The sequence below is a fragment of the Salvelinus fontinalis genome, chromosome 23 (genome assembly GCF_029448725.1).
Source record: "Salvelinus fontinalis isolate EN_2023a chromosome 23, ASM2944872v1, whole genome shotgun sequence".
Classification (NCBI taxonomy): Eukaryota; Metazoa; Chordata; class Actinopteri; order Salmoniformes; family Salmonidae; genus Salvelinus; species Salvelinus fontinalis.
The window spans coordinates 10,970,170-10,987,367 of NC_074687.1; the positions used below are offsets into that span (position 1 = coordinate 10,970,170).

General features: G+C 42.7%; 1 protein-coding gene across 3 annotated transcripts in view; it reads left to right on the top strand.

Moving 5' to 3' along the window:
• The window catches only part of LOC129820839 (neuronal membrane glycoprotein M6-b-like), a 66,250-nt gene that overhangs the window by 23,267 nt on the left and 25,785 nt on the right, over positions 1-17,198 (top strand). The window contains exon 1 of one of the 3 annotated variants that reach the window (XM_055877861.1): positions 12,352-12,476. The exons of the other annotated variants lie outside the window; for them this stretch is intronic. Coding sequence (XP_055733836.1) covers positions 12,413-12,476 — 64 coding nt within the window. The 5' untranslated portion in view covers positions 12,352-12,412. Of the gene's footprint in view, positions 1-12,351; positions 12,477-17,198 lie in introns of those variants that run through there. 3 annotated transcript variants of the gene reach the window in all.

Below are 17,198 nucleotides of genomic sequence, written 5' to 3' on the forward strand. Positions count from 1 at the left end.
CTCTCTCTGCCCTCTCTTCTCTCTTCTCTCTATTCTCTCCTCTCTCTACTCTCTCTTCCCTCTTCTCTCTCTACTCTGTCTTCTTTATCCTCTCTCTTCTCTCTCTTCTCTCCTCTCTCTTCTCTCTCTTCTATCTATTCTCTCTCTGGAATGTTAGATCAGCAGGTGCAATTTCAGTTTATGACCATTATCGTTTGTCATCACTACGACTGAGAGCTTCATTGGCAGCGCTGTGATGTGTGAATGTGCTCCTCTCTTCCTCTGAGAGATAGAGAGATAGACAGTGGGGAATGGAGAGGACAGATTGAATCAGATTAGAGGGATATCTTCTCCACAGGGGGCTCGCTGACGCTCTAATGTCTTTACCAAAGAACAGTCTTGACACACACAGAACATACACCTGGAAGCAGCTTCTGGGAAAGAGTAGATCGAGCCTGGTGGTGCATTCTGTTTGTGCTTCAGTCACTGACAACGATAGAAGACTTGCTACTGTACAGTATAGGACCAGGCTAGGATAGAGCTGTTACTCTGTTAGAAGAGCTGCTACAGGAGCCTCCCTCCCCAGTTTAAATAACTCCCAGACCTTTCTGGAGGAGATGGAATATGAGCTTATTGAGCAGAGAAAATAACCCATGGCTCGCCTGTGGAGTGGAACATTTAATTCCAAATACTGCTATTAGTGGCTTCTTTTATTCCAGAATAATTGTTGAATCAGCTGCATTTACCCATAGAGATGTGTTTTGTATTGTTGAATGAGCTGCATTTACCCATAGAGATGTGTCTTGTATTGAAATTTGTTTGGGATTTTTTTTAACTATCCCCACACGTCCAACTGGAGCTATGAGTAAGTAGTGTGGTCTATGTGTAAATAGTGTGGTCTATGTGTAAATAGTGTGGTCTATGTGTAAATAGTGTGGTCTGTGTGTAAATAGTGTGGTCTATGTGTAGATAGTATGGTCTATGTGTAAATAGTGTGGTCTATGTATAAATAGTGTGATCTATGTATAAATAGTGTGATCTATGTATAAATAGTGTGGTCTATGTATAAATAGTGTGGTCTATGTGTAAATAGTATGGTCTATGTGTAAATAGTATGGTCTATGTGTAAATAGTGTGGTCTATGTGTAAATAGTATGGTCTATGTGTAAATACTATGGTCTGTGTGTAGATAGTATGGTCTATGTGTAAATAGTATGGTCTATGTGTAAAGAGTGTGGTCTATGTGTAAATAGTATGGTCTATGTATAAATAGTGTGGTCTATGTATAAATAGTGTGGTCTATGTATAAATAGTATGGTCTATGTGTAAATAGTATGGTCTATGTGTAAATAGTGTGGTCTATGTGTAAATAGTATGGTCTATGTGTAAATACTATGGTCTGTGTGTAGATAGTATGGTCTATGTGTAAATAGTATGGTCTATGTGTAAAGAGTGTGGTCTATGTGTAAATAGTATGGTCTATGTGTAAATACTATGGTCTGTGTGTAGATAGTATGGTCTATGTGTAAATAGTATGGTCTATGTGTAAAGAGTGTGGTCTATGTGTAAATAGTATGGTCTATGTATAAATAGTGTGGTCTATGTATAAATAGTGTGGTCTATGTGTAAATAGTATGGTCTATGTGTAAATACTATGGTCTGTGTGTAGATAGTATGGTCTATGTGTAAATAGTATGGTCTATGTGTAAAGAGTGTGGTCTATGTGTAAATAGTATGGTCTATGTATAAATAGTGTGGTCTATGTATAAATAGTGTGGTCTATGTATAAATAGTATGGTCTATGTGTAAATAGTATGGTCTATGTGTAAATAGTGTGGTCTATGTGTAAATAGTATGGTCTATGTGTAAATACTATGGTCTGTGTGTAGATAGTATGGTCTATGTGTAAATAGTATGGTCTATGTGTAAAGAGTGTGGTCTATGTGTAAATAGTATGGTCTATGTATAAATAGTGTGGTCTATGTATAAATAGTGTGGACTATGTGTAAATAGTATGGTCTATGTGTAAATAGTGTGGTCTATGTGCTTTGAACTGGATCTTGGAGAGCTACATGCATTCCTCACTACTTCCTTATTGACTTGATCAGTTTGTCATTTACCAGAAAGACTCGGGAGCCTTGTCCAGACCAGAGGTGCACGATAAAGATCCTCTTTTCACTTTGAGTACAGAATAGAAAATGGTCTTATGGTCCACTGAATAAGGGCAACAGGCCTATAGACTTCGAAAAGGAGGCAAAACACATGGTACAATTATACCTGGAAACAACTGCATTAGACCAACGTTCCCTATTCTGCCTCTCATAAAGTTTTTGTTGATATACACACAGTTGTAACCCAGCCTTGTCCTGGTGCCAGCGTTAAAGTGAAGACACCAAAGGTCTTGAGGCTTTCATCCTCTTGGATATCTGCTTCCTGCCTTCCTGTCAAGCCTGGTGGCAGTTTCCACGGTGGAACAGGCAGGAAGCCAGGGTAATATGAAGCATCTGGTGCTGCTCACTGAAGCCAATCCCACAGGCATACAGGAAGTGCCAGCAATGAGAGTGTGAAGTCAAATGAGATGGGAAACATGGCTGCCAGGTATCCGCCAGAGTGGTTTCTCTCCTTCTCCGCCTCCTTCTTCTTCCAGACCCAAATGACAACAACACAAACGTGTAATTAGGGATGTGCTGAGTCAGAGGTCTGGGGGATTATTTGGTCAAACACTGTGGAAAGAATGTCTACCAGATCAGAGAATACAACACGAGAGATGGGTTGCACCAACATCAAACCCAGAGAACTAGTCACATCAGTTGATTTGGGTTCTTACTTTTCAACGAGAAGGTATGGTACTAGCTAAAATGTAGAGAGCTAAGGTTAGCTAAGGTACATAACTTTCCAACACAACCAACAAGTGGACGCCTGTTAGGCTAATGGAGTTAGCACAAAGGCCAATGTGTTGGTATGTGTGAATAGACTCATGATGCACCGCACATTAACCCTATGGTTTATTACCAAAGAGGTTATAGTCCAGACTGAGTGACAATATATCAAACGGTGGCCCCTGAAGTGCCTCTTCAACCAGTCCAAGGAGTTTGGGCATACTACACGTGTTTTTGATCAGCGTTCAAAGGCTGCTAGCTTGAGGTGTAAACAATGTGAATGTTGGCTAGGTCATTTATTGTTCAAGTGAACTTTAGACCCCCTCGTTTAATCCTTTACTGCCCATCCAGCATCATTTCATTCCAAATTCACAGTTTGTTAGGTTTCTTTGCAAATCCATGGATGCAATAATTGTAGTTTATGAAGTTGTTTACCAAAATACTTCCTCAAATCAGTCGTAATTACATGTCAGTTTTGCTGTAAACTCCCATTTCTTCATAAGGGAAGAGGTAATCAATGTTTTTAAACTATGATTTTATTTATATTATGACCTTGCAGGAGGAGCGAGTTCTACAGATCACCTTGTCGCAGGAGAACATTCCTGCAATGCAGGACATTTGAAATGTCTTGTGTATTTCAGGTTTCTGAAGTTTGGAATTGAAAAATCTATCAACCACAACAACAAAAAAATCTAAATTAATTATAATCCACGTATAAATTCACATTTCCTGTGGCTGCAGGATTATTTTCCTGCTGTAGAAACTGGCTCAAAGGAAGATCCTACATCTGTACATGTCTCTTAGCCCGTTGCCTTTTGGTCTGACATGGCAAAACAGAAGTATTAGGCTCATTACTGACAGAAAGCCCATTGTGGTTTCATCTCCCTACACGAATCCCTCTGTAATGAATGAGGACCATTATTCTTTAATGGCATATCCAGTTTTGCAGCAACAACAAAAAAAATCATTAATTTCCGCAGAGGAGGTAAGTTCAATAGCCTCAGAAGGACTGGGCAACATTAGCTAGACTCCTGGGGTTATTTCCAAGCATAAGAGTTAAATAACGCTACCTTAAAGACCTTAGAAATGTCTGCTTTACTTGGACATGTGGAATGCATTTCTTTCATGGGGTTTGGCCCAATCGTCTGCACTGCACACTGGGCCAACTATGAGCGCTAGGTTGAGACAGATGCTTTCTCCAGATAGATATTCAGTAACGACAGGGCCAAAATGGTATTTGCGTCAAGCTAAATATTTGTTTCCATTCCATCATTGTATTTCAACTGCTTTGGTTCTTGTTTAGCAACATATTGTAAATGGGTCAACAGAACACAGAATGGATTTGAGGACCAGTGCTTTCGTGAACAAATCAATGACATAACGGATGGTGCAGCACGCTAGCCATAAAGTCAGAAATACAGAGCATGTTGACCTGTGAAGTCCATCCCACAAAGTGGGTCAACACACTCTCTCTGGGGTTATTGCCAATCTAAGCTTGCTTCATGATTTACTGGCATGTCTACCAACATGCCTGGCTGTTTGAGTATTTCCCCACATAACTCATAATTCAACTTTATTTCTCTCTGTCATGTCTGTCATAAATGAGGGACAGGTTGTTCACAACTTAATTTCTTAGTCCATATTTCATGACAACATCCTCAGGATTAGTTGCTTCAACTTACAACTCAACCTCAGTCATTATGTGACACAGTGGATAAGGAGGGGCATCAGTGTCATCCTCACTAATGTGTTCGCTTGGCAGTTCTCGCAAACTATTTAATTGGACAATTACAAAGTTCTCCATAATGCCAAGCCTCACATGAACCACTTATATTAATTAGTATCGATCACATCCAAATCGTTATATCATCCCACATCTACAATGCTACCAGCATTTTTGTACTATGAGATTTAGCTCATGTAAAATTAGCTTTAGATGTAGTTGGCCTTACTCAGTTTGTTTCTCCCCTCTCATAAGATGACGTAAACTCTTAAAATGATTAATGAAAAGACGTTGCTTGTTTGTTGTTGTGAGATCCCTGCTACGTTCACTTTCCTTACCCCTGAGGCTCTCCTCTCCTCTTCTCTCCCACTGCTCCCCCTCCTCTCTGTGGAGTGGGGAGGATCCTTGAGAAGACCCCACTTCAGCAGCACCCAGGCAGCAGGACTCCCAACTCAAAGACCACTCTCTAATTAGGATGCTTTAGAACTAGTCTCCCCATGCAGACCCAACCACTTCAGACAAACACAGACAAACGGTCCTGTCCGTCGGTCCTGTCCGTCGGTCCTGTCTGTCTGTCTGTCTGTCTGTCTGTCTATTTCTGTCTGTCTGGTCATCTCTCTTGTTGTCTGTTTGTCTACCTCTCTCCGTGTCTCGCTGTCCATCTATCTGTCCCTCTGTTTCTATCTGTCCCTCTGTTTATATCTGTACCTCTGTTTCTATCTCTATCTGTCTCTCTGTTTCTATCTCTATCTGTCCCTCTGTTTCTATCTCTATCTGTCTCTCTGTTTCTATCTCTATCTGTCCCTCTGTTTCTATCTGTCCCTCTGTTTATATCTGTCCCTCTGTTTCTATCTCTATCTGTCTCTCTGTTTCTATCTCTATCTGTCCCTCTGTTTCCATCTCTATCTGTCTCTCTGTTTCTATCTCTATCTGTCCCTCTGTTTCTATCTCTATCTGTCCCTCTGTTTCTATCTCTATCTGTCCCTCTGTTTCTATCTGTCCCTCTGTTTCTATCTGTCCCTCTGTTTCTATCTGTCCCTCTGTTTCTATCTCTATCTGTCCCTCTGTTTCTATCTCTATCTGTCCCTCTGTTTCTATCTGTCCCTCTGTTTATATCTGTCCCTCTGTTTCTATCTCTATCTGTCCCTCTGTTTCTATCTGTCCCTCTGTTTCTATCTCTATCTGTCCCTCTGTTTCTATCTGTCCCTCTGTTTCTATCTCTATCTGTCCCTCTGTTTCTATCTGTCCCTCTGTTTCTATCTGTCCCTCTGTTTCTATCTGTCCCTCTGTTTCTATCTGTCCCTCTGATTCTATCTGTCCCTCTGTTTCTATCTGTCCCTCTGTTTCTATCTGTCCCTCTGTTTCTATCTCTATCTATCTGTCCCTCTGTTTCTATCTGTCCATCTGTTTCTATCTGTCCCTCTGTTTCTATCTCTATCTGTCTCTCTGTTTCTATCTGTCCCTCTGTTTCTATCTCTATCTGTCCCTCTGTTTCTATCTGTCCCTCGGTTTCTATCTCTATCTGTCTCTCTGTTTCTATCTGTCCCTCTGTTTCTATCTCTATCTCTCCCTCTGTTTCTATCTGTCCTTCTGTTTCTATCTGTCCCTCTGTTTCTATCTCTATCTGTCCCTCTGTTTCTATCTCTATCTATCTCTCTGTTTCTATCTATCCCTCTGTTTCTATCTCTATCTGTCTCTCTGTTTCTATCTGTCCCTCTGTTTCTATCTCTATCTGTCTCTCTGTTTCTATCTGTCCCTCTGTTTCTATCTCTATCTGTCCCTCTGTTTCTATCTCTATCTGTCCCTCTGTTTCTATCTCTATCTGTCTCTCTGTTTCTATTTGTCCCTCTGTTTCTATCTCTATCTGTCCCTCTGTTTCTATCTGTCCCTCTGTTTCTATCTCTATCTGTCTCTCTGTCTCTATCTATCTGTCTGTTCCTCTGTTTCTATCTGTCCCTCTGTTTCTATCTCTATCTATCTCTCTGTTTATATCTGTCTCTCTGTTTCTATCTCTATCTGTCTCTCTGTTTCTATCTCTATCTATCTGTTCCTCTGTTTATATCTGTCTCTCTGTTTCTATCTCTATCTGTCCATCTGTTTATATCTCTATCTATCTCTCTGTTTCTATCTGTCTCTCTGTTCCTATCTGTCCCTCTGTTTCTATCTCTATCTGTCCCTCTGTTTCTATCTGTCCCTCTGTTTATATCTGTACCTCTGTTTCTATCTCTATCTGTCTCTCTGTTTCTATCTCTATCTGTCCCTCTGTTTCTATCTCTATCTGTCTCTCTGTTTCTATCTCTATCTGTCCCTCTGTTTCTATCTGTCCCTCTGTTTCTATCTGTCCCTCTGTTTCTATCTCTATCTGTCTCTCTGTTTCTATCTGTCCCTCTGTTTCTATCTGTCTCTCTGTTCCTATCTGTCCCTCTGTTTCTATCTCTATCTGTCTCTCTGTTTCTATTTGTCCCTCTGTTTCTATCTCTATCTGTCCCTCTGTTTCTATCTGTCCCTCTGTTTATATCTGTACCTCTGTTTCTATCTCTATCTGTCTCTCTGTTTCTATCTCTATCTGTCCCTCTGTTTCTATCTCTATCTGTCTCTCTGTTTCTATCTCTATCTGTCCCTCTGTTTCTATCTCTATCTGTCTCTCTGTTTCTATCTCTATCTGTCCCTCTGTTTCTATCTCTATCTGTCCCTCTGTTTCTATCTCTATCTGTCCCTCTGTTTATATCTCTATCTGTCCCTCTGTTTCTATCTGTCCCTCTGTTTCTATCTTTCCCTCTGTTTCTATCTGTCCCTCTGTTTCTATCTCTATCTGTCCCTCTGTTTATATCTGTCCCTCTGTTTCTATCTCTATCTGTCCCTCTGTTTCTATCTGTCCCTCTGTTAATATCTCTATCTGTACCTCTGTTTCTATCTGTCCCTCTGTTTCTATCTCTATCTGTCCCTCTGTTTCTATCTGTCCCTCTGTTTCTATCTGTCCCTCTGTTTCTATCTGTCCCTCTGTTTCTATCTGTCCCTCTGTTTCTATCTGTCCCTCTGTTTCTATCTGTCCCTCTGTTTCTATCTCTATCTGTCTCTCTGTTTCTATCTCTATCTGTCCCTCTGTTTCTATCTGTCCCTCTGTTTCTATCTCTATCTGTCTCTCTGTTTCTATCTCTATCTGTCCCTCTGTTTCTATCTCTATCTGTCTCTCTGTTTCTATCTCTATCTGTCCCTCTGTTTCTATCTGTCCCTCTGTTTCTATCTCTATCTGTCCCTCTGTTTCTATCTGTCCCTCTGTTTCTATCTCTATCTGTCCCTCTGTTTCTATCTGTCCCTCTGTTTCTATCTGTCCCTCTGTTTCTATCTGTCCCTCTGTTTCTATCTGTCCCTCTGTTTCTATCTGTCCCTCTGTTTCTATCTGTCCCTCTGTTTCTATCTGTCCCTCTGTTTCTATCTCTATCTGTCTCTCTGTTTCTATCTCTATTTGTCCCTCTGTTTCTATCTGTCCCTCTGTTTATATCTGTCCCTCTGTTTCTATCTCTATCTGTCTCTCTGTTTCTATCTCTATCTGTCCCTCTGTTTCTATCTCTATCTGTCTCTCTGTTTCTATCTCTATCTGTCCCTCTGTTTCTATCTCTATCTGTCCCTCTGTTTCTATCTCTATCTGTCCCTCTGTTTATATCTGTCCCTCTGTTTCTATCTGTCCCTCTGTTTCTATCTGTCCCTCTGTTTCTATCTCTATCTGTCCCTCTGTTTCTATCTCTATCTGTCCCTCTGTTTATATCTGTCCCTCTGTTTATATCTGTCCCTCTGTTTCTATCTCTATCTGTCCCTCTGTTTCTATCTGTCCCTCTGTTTCTATCTCTATCTGTCCCTTTGTTTCTATCTGTCCCTCTGTTTCTATCTCTATCTGTCCCTCTGTTTCTATCTCTATCTGTCCCTCTGTTTCTATCTGTCCCTCTGTTTCTATCTGTCCCTCTGTTTCTATCTGTCCCTCTGTTTCTATCTGTCCCTCTGTTTCTATCTGTCCCTCTGTTTCTATCTGTCCCTCTGTTTCTATCTCTATCTATCTGTCCCTCTGTTTCTATCTGTCCCTCTGTTTCTATCTGTCCCTCTGTTTCTATCTCTATCTGTCTCTCTGTTTCTATCTGTCCCTCTGTTTCTATCTCTATCTGTCCCTCTGTTTCTATCTGTCCCTCGGTTTCTATCTCTATCTGTCTCTCTGTTTCTATCTGTCCCTCTGTTTCTATCTCTATCTGTCCCTCTGTTTCTATCTGTCCTTCTGTTTCTATCTGTCCCTCTGTTTCTATCTCTATCTGTCTCTCTGTTTCTATCTCTATCTATCTCTCTGTTTCTATCTATCCCTCTGTTTCTATCTCTATCTGTCTCTCTGTTTCTATCTGTCCCTCTGTTTCTATCTCTATCTGTCTCTCTGTTTCTATCTGTCCCTCTGTTTCTATCTCTATCTGTCCCTCTGTTTCTATCTCTATCTGTCCCTCTGTTTCTATCTCTATCTGTCTCTCTGTTTCTATTTGTCCCTCTGTTTCTATCTCTATCTGTCCCTCTGTTTCTATCTGTCCCTCTGTTTCTATCTCTATCTGTCTCTCTGTCTCTATCTATCTGTCTGTTCCTCTGTTTCTATCTGTCCCTCTGTTTCTATCTCTATCTATCTCTCTGTTTATATCTGTCTCTCTGTTTCTATCTCTACCTGTCTCTCTGTTTCTATCTCTATCTATCTGTTCCTCTGTTTATATCTGTCTCTCTGTTTCTATCTCTATCTGTCCATCTGTTTATATCTCTATCTATCTCTCTGTTTCTATCTGTCCCTCTGTTTCTATCTCTATCTGTCTCTCTGTTTCTATCTCTATCTGTCCCTCTGTTTCTATCTCTATCTATCTGTCCCTCTGTTTCTATCTCTGTCTATCTGTTCCTCTGTTTCTATCTGTCTCTCTGTTTCTATCTCTCTGTCCATCTGTTTCTATCTCTATCTGTCCCTCTGTTTCTATCTCTATCTATCCCTCTGTTTCTATCTCTATCTATCTGTCCCTCTGTTTCTATCTCTATCTGTCCCTCTGTTTCTATCTGTCCCTCTGTTTCTATCTCTATCTGTCCCTCTGTTTCTATCTGTCCCTCTGTTTCTATCTCTATCTGTCCATCTGTTTCTATCTCTATCTGTCTCTCTGTTCCTATCTGTCCCTCTGTTTCTATCTCTATCTGTCTCTCTGTTTCTATTTGTCCCTCTGTTTCTATCTCTATCTGTCTCTCTGTTTCTATTTGTCCCTCTGTTTCTATCTGTCCCTCTGTTTCTATCTCTATCTGTCCCTCTGTTTCTATCTGTTCCTCTGTTTCTATCTGTCCCTCTGTTTCTATCTCTATCTATCTGTTCCTTTGTTTCTATCTGTCTCTCTGTTTCTATCTCTATCTGTCCCTCTGTTTCTATCTCTATCTATCTCTCTGTTTCTATCTCTATCTGTCCCTCTGTTTCTATCTCTATCTGTCCCTCTGTTTCTATCTCTATCTATCTCTCTGTTTCTATCTCTATCTGTCTCTCTGTTTCTATCTCTACCTATCTCTCTGTTTCTATCTCTATCTATCTGTTCCTCTGTTTCTACCTGTCTCTCTGTTTCTATCTCTATCTGTTCCTCTGTTTCTATCTCTATCTATCTGTCCCTCTGTTTCTATCTCTATCTGTCCATCTGTTTCTATCTCTACCTATCCCTCTGTTTCTATCTCTATCTATCTGTCCCTCTCTTTCTATCTCTATCTGTCCCTCTGTTTCTATCTGTCCCTCTGTTTCTATCTGTCCCTCTGTTTCTATCTCTATCTGTCCATCTGTTTCTATCTCTATCTGTCTCTCTGTTTCTATCTCTATCTGTCCCTCTGTTTCTATCAATTCAATTCAATTCAATTCAAGGGGCTTTATTGGCATGGGAAACATGTGTTAACATTGCCAAAGCAAATGAGGTAGACAATACACAAAAGTGAAACAAACAAAACGAATTAACAGTAAACATTACACATACAGAAGTTTCAAAACAATAAAGACATTACGAGTGTCATATTAAATATATACAGTGTTGTAACAATGTACAAATGGTTAAAGCACACAAGTTAAAATAAGTAAGCATAAATATGGGTTGTATTTACAATGGTGTTTGTTTTTCACTGGTTGCCCTTTTCTTGTGGCAACAGGTCACAAATCTTGCTGCTGTGATGGCAAACTGTGGAATTTCACCCAGTAGATATGGGAGTTTATCAAAATTGGATTTGTTTTCGAATTCTTTGTGGATCTGTGTGATCTCTATCTCTATCTCTATCTATCTGTCCCTCTGTTTCTATCTCTATCTGTCCATCTGTTTCTCTGTAGACTCTCTTTCTCCCTCACCATTTTAGGCGTATATTTTTCATACTCTCCCTCACCTCTCTCTGTCTCCTTCTATAACCCAATTTCTCTTCCATTCTCATGTTCTTTATTTCTCTTTCGCCCATTCTCTTCCCGTGTTTTTCTCTTTCACCCGTACAAACATTGGAGAGCCTCCTTTTTCTTGTTCGGAGGAGAGGTATCAGACCCCTTTTCTTGTGTCCTTTTATGTGGGAGCTGGAAGTCACCAGAGGGAGGGGAGACAGTTGTCAGAGGTTGTTGCCATGGGAGCAGGTGGCATATGGTGCCAGTCAGAATTTGAAGCCCCCCCCCACCAAACTCACCCTTCCCCCTCCAACTCCCGCCCTGCAACTGTGGTTGGATGAGTGGCTGGTGATTGTGTGCTGACATGCATTCTCCCCCGTTCTCTCCCATTCTCATCCATTCCCCCCAATTCTCCCTTATTCTCCCCCATTCTCCCTTATTCTCCCCCATTCTCCCTTATTCTCCCCCATTCTCCCTTATTCTCCCCCATTCTCCCTTATTCTCCCCCTTTGTCCCTTATTCTCTCCCATTCTCCCCTATTCTCTCCCATTCTCCCTTATTCTCCCCCATTCTCCCTTATTCTCCCCCATTCTCCCTTATTCTCCCCCATTGTCCCTTATTCTCCCCGATTCGCCCCCATTTTTCTTATTCTCTCCCATTCTCCCCCATTCCACCATTCTCGCAAAATTCCCACTTATTCTTCCCCATTCTCCCTCTTTTTCACCCTCATTCTCCCCCATTCTCCCCCTTATTATTCCCATTCCCCATTTTTGTCCCGCATTCTTCCTTATTTTCCCCCTTTTTCCCCCATTCCCCCTTATTCTCCATTCTCCCCCAGCACCACACAACACTGAGTGAGGCTTTCATTCAGTGAAGCCCCCAGCAGCCAAAGGAGGGGGTCCCTCCTCTCTCCCACACACATCCCCCCCTGTGATGGAACCTGACCATTCTACCAGGCAGGGCAGGCAGACAGGTAGGCAGGCCCCTGGAGAGTCATTCATGGTGCGCCTCCCTTAGCCCCAGATGCCTCTAAGGAGGGAGTGTCTATGGGGGGCACGCATGGGGGTCGAGGCGATGTGTGAGGGGTGTGTGTGGTTGATGGGACAAGTGGATCCATAGCTACCCAGTCTGAGTGCCCAAACAGTCAGTCAGTGCAAATAAAGCAGACCTAGAATATTTCCTGGGAAAGGAGGATTTCAAGTGATGTATGGTGGAGCATAAGGTTAGCTGGCAGCATTGTTTCTGGAGCTGTGCTTTAGTCAGCCGGGGCAGCGCGCGAGAGAGAGAGAGAGAGAGAGAGAGAGAGGAGAGAAGAGAAGAGAGAGGGGAGAAGAGAGAGGGGAGAAGAGAGAGGGGGAGAAGAGCTAGTGATGGAGGGAGGGAGAGATAGGAGAGAATTCTGCTGAAAGGAAGCATTTTTAGTGGATGGGATAAAACACAACCATGGAAACTACATCAGAAGAGAACCGAGAGCAGAGCCAAGAGAAAGGAGGTACCAGAATCAACAGTAAGAATGGTCTACTTCAGGCTGCTTGGGTTCACACCACACAATAGCGGGTTAGACTCTGCTCAGTGGGAGTTCCATTCACACATTCACTGTCTCATCTCTCTCTCGCTTTAAGAAATTACCATTTCTCTCTGATGTCACTTGTTTTCTTCATTCAGTGCAGAGGACGGTGTAACACACACACACTCACACACTCACACACACACACGCACACAGTCACACTTTGTAATGGTTGTGTGTGGCTTTGTAATGGTTGTGTGTTGCTTTGTAATGGTTGTGTGTTGCTTTGTAATGGTTGTGTGTTGCTTTGTAATGGTTGTGTGTGGCTTTGTAATGGTTGTGTGTGGCTTTGTAATGGTTGTGTGTGGCTTTGTAATGGTTGTGTGTGGCTTTGTAATGGTTGTGTGTGGCTTTGTAATGGTTGTGTGTGGCTTTGTAATGGTTGTGTGTTGCTTTGTAATGGTTGTGTGTTGCTTTGTAATGGTTGTGTGTGGCTTTGTAATGGTTGTGTGTTTCTTTGTAATGGTTGTGTGTGGCTTTGTAATGGCTGTGTGTTGCTTTGTAATGGTTGTGTGTTTCTTTGTAATGGTTGTGTGTGGCTTTGTAATGGTTGTGTGTGGCTTTGTAATGGTTGTGTGTTGCTTTGTAATGGTTGTGTGTTGCTTTGTAATGGTTGTGTGTTTCTTTGTAATGGTTGTGTGTTTCTTTGTAATGGTTGTGTGTGGCTTTGTAATGGTTGTGTGTGGCTTTGTAATGGTTGTGTGTGGCTTTGTAATGGTTATGTGTTGCTTTGTAATGGTTGTGTGTTGCTTTGTAATGGTTGTGTGTGGCTTTGTAATGGTTGTGTGTGGCTTTGTAATGGTTGTGTGTAGCTTTGTAATGGTTGTGTGTGGCTTTGTAATGGTTGTGTGTTGCTTTGTAATGGTTGTGTGTTGCTTTGTAATGGTTGTGTGTGGCTTTGTAATGGTTGTGTGTTGCTTTGTAATGGTTGTGTGTTGCTTTGTAATGGTTGTGTGTGGCTTTGTAATGGTTGTGTGTTTCTTTGTAATGGTTGACATTTCTGGTGCACATTGCACATTGTGGAATATGAATAATGTTGAATGGCTGTTGCAAGTGAACTGGGAAGTCTTTGATTGCTTGTGCATGAGATCTCATTTGTTTTCTGTGTCGGTTGTCTCCGGCTCAGTCTGTGGAGGATGATAGATGTCATGTTGTGGTTGTCCCCGGCGATGTTGGTCCTCTTATTGAGGTATTTCACACCTCATCGATATTACTCCTGCTGTGTGTGTTGGTTTGTTATCGGTGGGTCGATGGTAATGAGGTTGATAAGATAGTGTGTGTGTGTGTGTGTGTGTGTGTGTGTGTGTGTGTGTGTGTGTGTGTGTGTGTGTGTGTGTGTGTGTGTGTGTGTGTGTGTGTGTGTGTGTGTGTGTGTGTGTGTGTGTGTGTGTGTGTGTGTGTGTGTGTGTGTGTGTGTGTGTGTGTGTGTGTAAGAAAGAAAGAAAGAGAAAGAAGGAAAGAAGGAAAGAAGGAAAGAAGGAAAGAAGGAAAGAAGGAAAGAAGGAAAGAAGGAAAGAAAGAAAGAGGGTGATCAAGACAAAGAGACATCATCAACCTCATACACAGCTCTACAAATCAACCACTCCTCTGGAGCAATGGCTGGCTGATCTGTCAACAGCACACACACACGCAGGCAGGCACAGACCGCATAGACACACACACACACATACAAACAACGATAGACATTCTCTCACACACACACACACAACGAGTTCTTCAGGAAGCAGCCGATATCTAGATTTTTCTCCTTGTTTTTTTCTCTCCTAAAAGGTCATTGTTTCATATCAAAGACAATTCCTGATTTGTGTTTTTATGTCATTGTAGGGGAGAGTGGGGTAAGTTGAGAATGTTTTTTACACTCAGAATCACTATGTCAAGGGAAATATAGTATTCTTTCGAACAAAGATATCTACATATATTTCAGGATGTTGTGTATCCTTGGAAATAATCAGAATTCATGTAAACATTACAGTTTTGAAAATAAAAAAAGTTGTCTCAAATACCCTGGTATTTGGGTAAGTTGAGCTGCGGGACGGGGTAAATTAAGCCGCCTACACATTTCTGTACTAAATGAAATATTTACCAAACACAAATCAACACAATCACAATTTTTGTCTTTTAGTAATTTTTGAAAGCATATTTTAACAGAGGCTTAACACCTAACAAACACTTTGTATGTATTTGTTTTACTATTAACATAGGCTAGGATGACCACATTTAAAATACCCAAATGCGGGACAACAGAATGATTTTGCGGGATAGTGTAGCTTACATGTAGTTTACGTCTCGTCTTGTGCTGCGCACAATATCAGATCTCAACAACCATTGCAGAAGTGTTTAATACAATCAGTACCGCATCCTTCAAATGAGTGGATTAGGCTACTTCAGCCACACCCGTTGCTTACAGGTATATAAAATCAAGCACACAGCCAATCAATCTCCATAGACAAACATTGGCAGTAGAATGGCCTTACTGAAGAGCTCAGTAACTTTAAACAAGGCTTCGTCATAGGATGCCACCTTTCCAACAAGTCAGTTTGTCAAATTTCTGCCCTGCTAGAGCTGCCCCGGTCAACTGTAAGTGCTGTTATTGTGAAGTGGAACCGTCTAGGAGCAACAATGGCTCAGCCGTGAAGTAGTAGGCCACACAAGCTCACAGAACGGGACAGGATGGAGTGCTGAAGTGCGTAAAAATAGTCTATCCTCGGTTGCAACGCTCACTACCAAGTTCCAAACTGCCTCTGGAAACAACTTCAGCACAAGAACTGTTCGTCGGGTTACATTAGCCAGCATAAAATGCTCAGTGTTCCTCAGGTCTGCTCAGTGTTGCTCAGTGTTGCTCTGTTCTGCTCATTGTTGCTCAGTGTTGCTCTGTTCTGCTCAGTGTTGCTCAGTGTTGCTCAGGTCTGCTCAGTGTTCCTCAGGTCTGCTCTGGTCTGCTCCGTGTTGCTCAGTGTTGCTCAGGTCTGCTCTGGTCTGTTCAGTGTTGTTCAGTATTTCTCAGGTCTGCTCAGTGTTGCTCAGTGTTGCTCTGTTCTGCTCAGTGTTGCTCAGTGTTGCTCTGTTCTGCTCTGGTCTGCTCAGTGTTGCTCAGTGTTGCTCTGTTCTGCTCAGTGTTCCTCAGTGTTGCTCAGGTCTGCTCAGTGTTGCTCAGTGTTGCTCAGTGTTGCTCAGGTCTGCTCTAGTCTGTTCAGTGTTGCATAGTATTTCTCAGGTCTGCTCTGGTCTGCTCCGTGTTGCTCAGTATTTCTCAGGTCTGCTCAGTGTTCCTCAGTGTTCCTCAGGTCTGCTCTGGTCTGCTCCGTGTTGCTCAGTGTTGCTCAGGTCTGCTCTGGTCTGTTCAGTGTTGTTCAGTATTTCTCAGGTCTGCTCAGTGTTGCTCAGGTCTACTCAGTGTTGCTCATGTCTGCTCTGTTCTGCTCAGTGTTGCTCAGCGTTGCTCAGTGTTGCTCAGTGTTGCTCAGGTATGCTCAGTGTTCCTCAGGTCTGCTCTGGTCTGCTTAGTGTTCCTCTGGTCTGCTCTGGTTTGCTCAGTGTTGCTCAGTGTTGCTCAGGGTTGCTCAGTGTTCCTCAGGTCTGCTCTGGTCTGCTCAATGTTCCTCAGTGTTGCTCAGGTCTGCTCAGTGTTGCTCAGGTCTGCTCAGTGTTGCTCAGTGTTGCTCAGTGTTCCTCAGTGTTCCTCAGTGTTCCTCAGTGTTGCTCAGGTCTGCTCAGTGTTGCTCAGTGTTGCTCAGGTCTGATCAGTGTTGCTCAGTGTTCCTCAGTGTTGCTCAGGTCAGCTCAGTGTTGCTCAGGTCAGCTCAGTGTTGCTCAGGTCTGCTCTGGTCTGCTCAGTGTTGCTCAGTGTTTCTCAGGTCAGCTCAGTGGTGCTCAGTGTTTCTCAGGTCAGCTCAGTGGTGCTCAGTGTTCCTCAGTGTTGCTCAGCGATGCTCAGAGTTGCTTAGTGATACGAGGCTGACTGGGTTTAGTAGCTGGGGTGAGGGTCTGTTCTGTTGGAGACTGTGGGGGTCTGTGAAGGGCTATGTTGGGGCCTGTGGTGGTGTTGAGGGGGTCGGGGGGAGCAGCACCAGCTGTGGAGGTAGAGGTGGGGGGGAAGGGGGTGATGGAGTGTTCTGGAGCCAGAAACCATGGGGATGATCTACAGCAGCAGGGTTAGAGGTCAACCCCACCCCCCTTCTCTCAACAAGCCGTCGCCCTTCTCTCAGCCCCCCCCCCCTCCCCCCACTTTTCTCTCTTTCTCTCTCTCTTTCTCTCTCTTACTTCTTTCACATAGGATTCACAGTATGTTGCCTGTAAAAGCAATTGGGCAATGTTTATATGATCCCCTTTCAAAATGCTTTCTTACACAGATATGCATGCACACGCACACCGCACACACATACAGACACCCACACCCATTCTCTCCCTCTCTCTCTTTCTCCTCCACTCAGTGTGTAGACAGTCTGCTCTGCGGTGTCTCTCATAATGAGCAAACTGATTGACACAGTGGATGATTCCTGTTTGTCTCATCAGATACCCACATCAACAGAATGCTCCTGGAGTGTGAAGTGGGCTGCCACCCATCTCCTCAGTCGCGCTTTGTGCCAGTGCAATGCATGCTGGGTGGACAGGATGGAGCTCTGTGGTTGGCCTGCTCTGGCCTTGGACCGGAGATGCACTGAA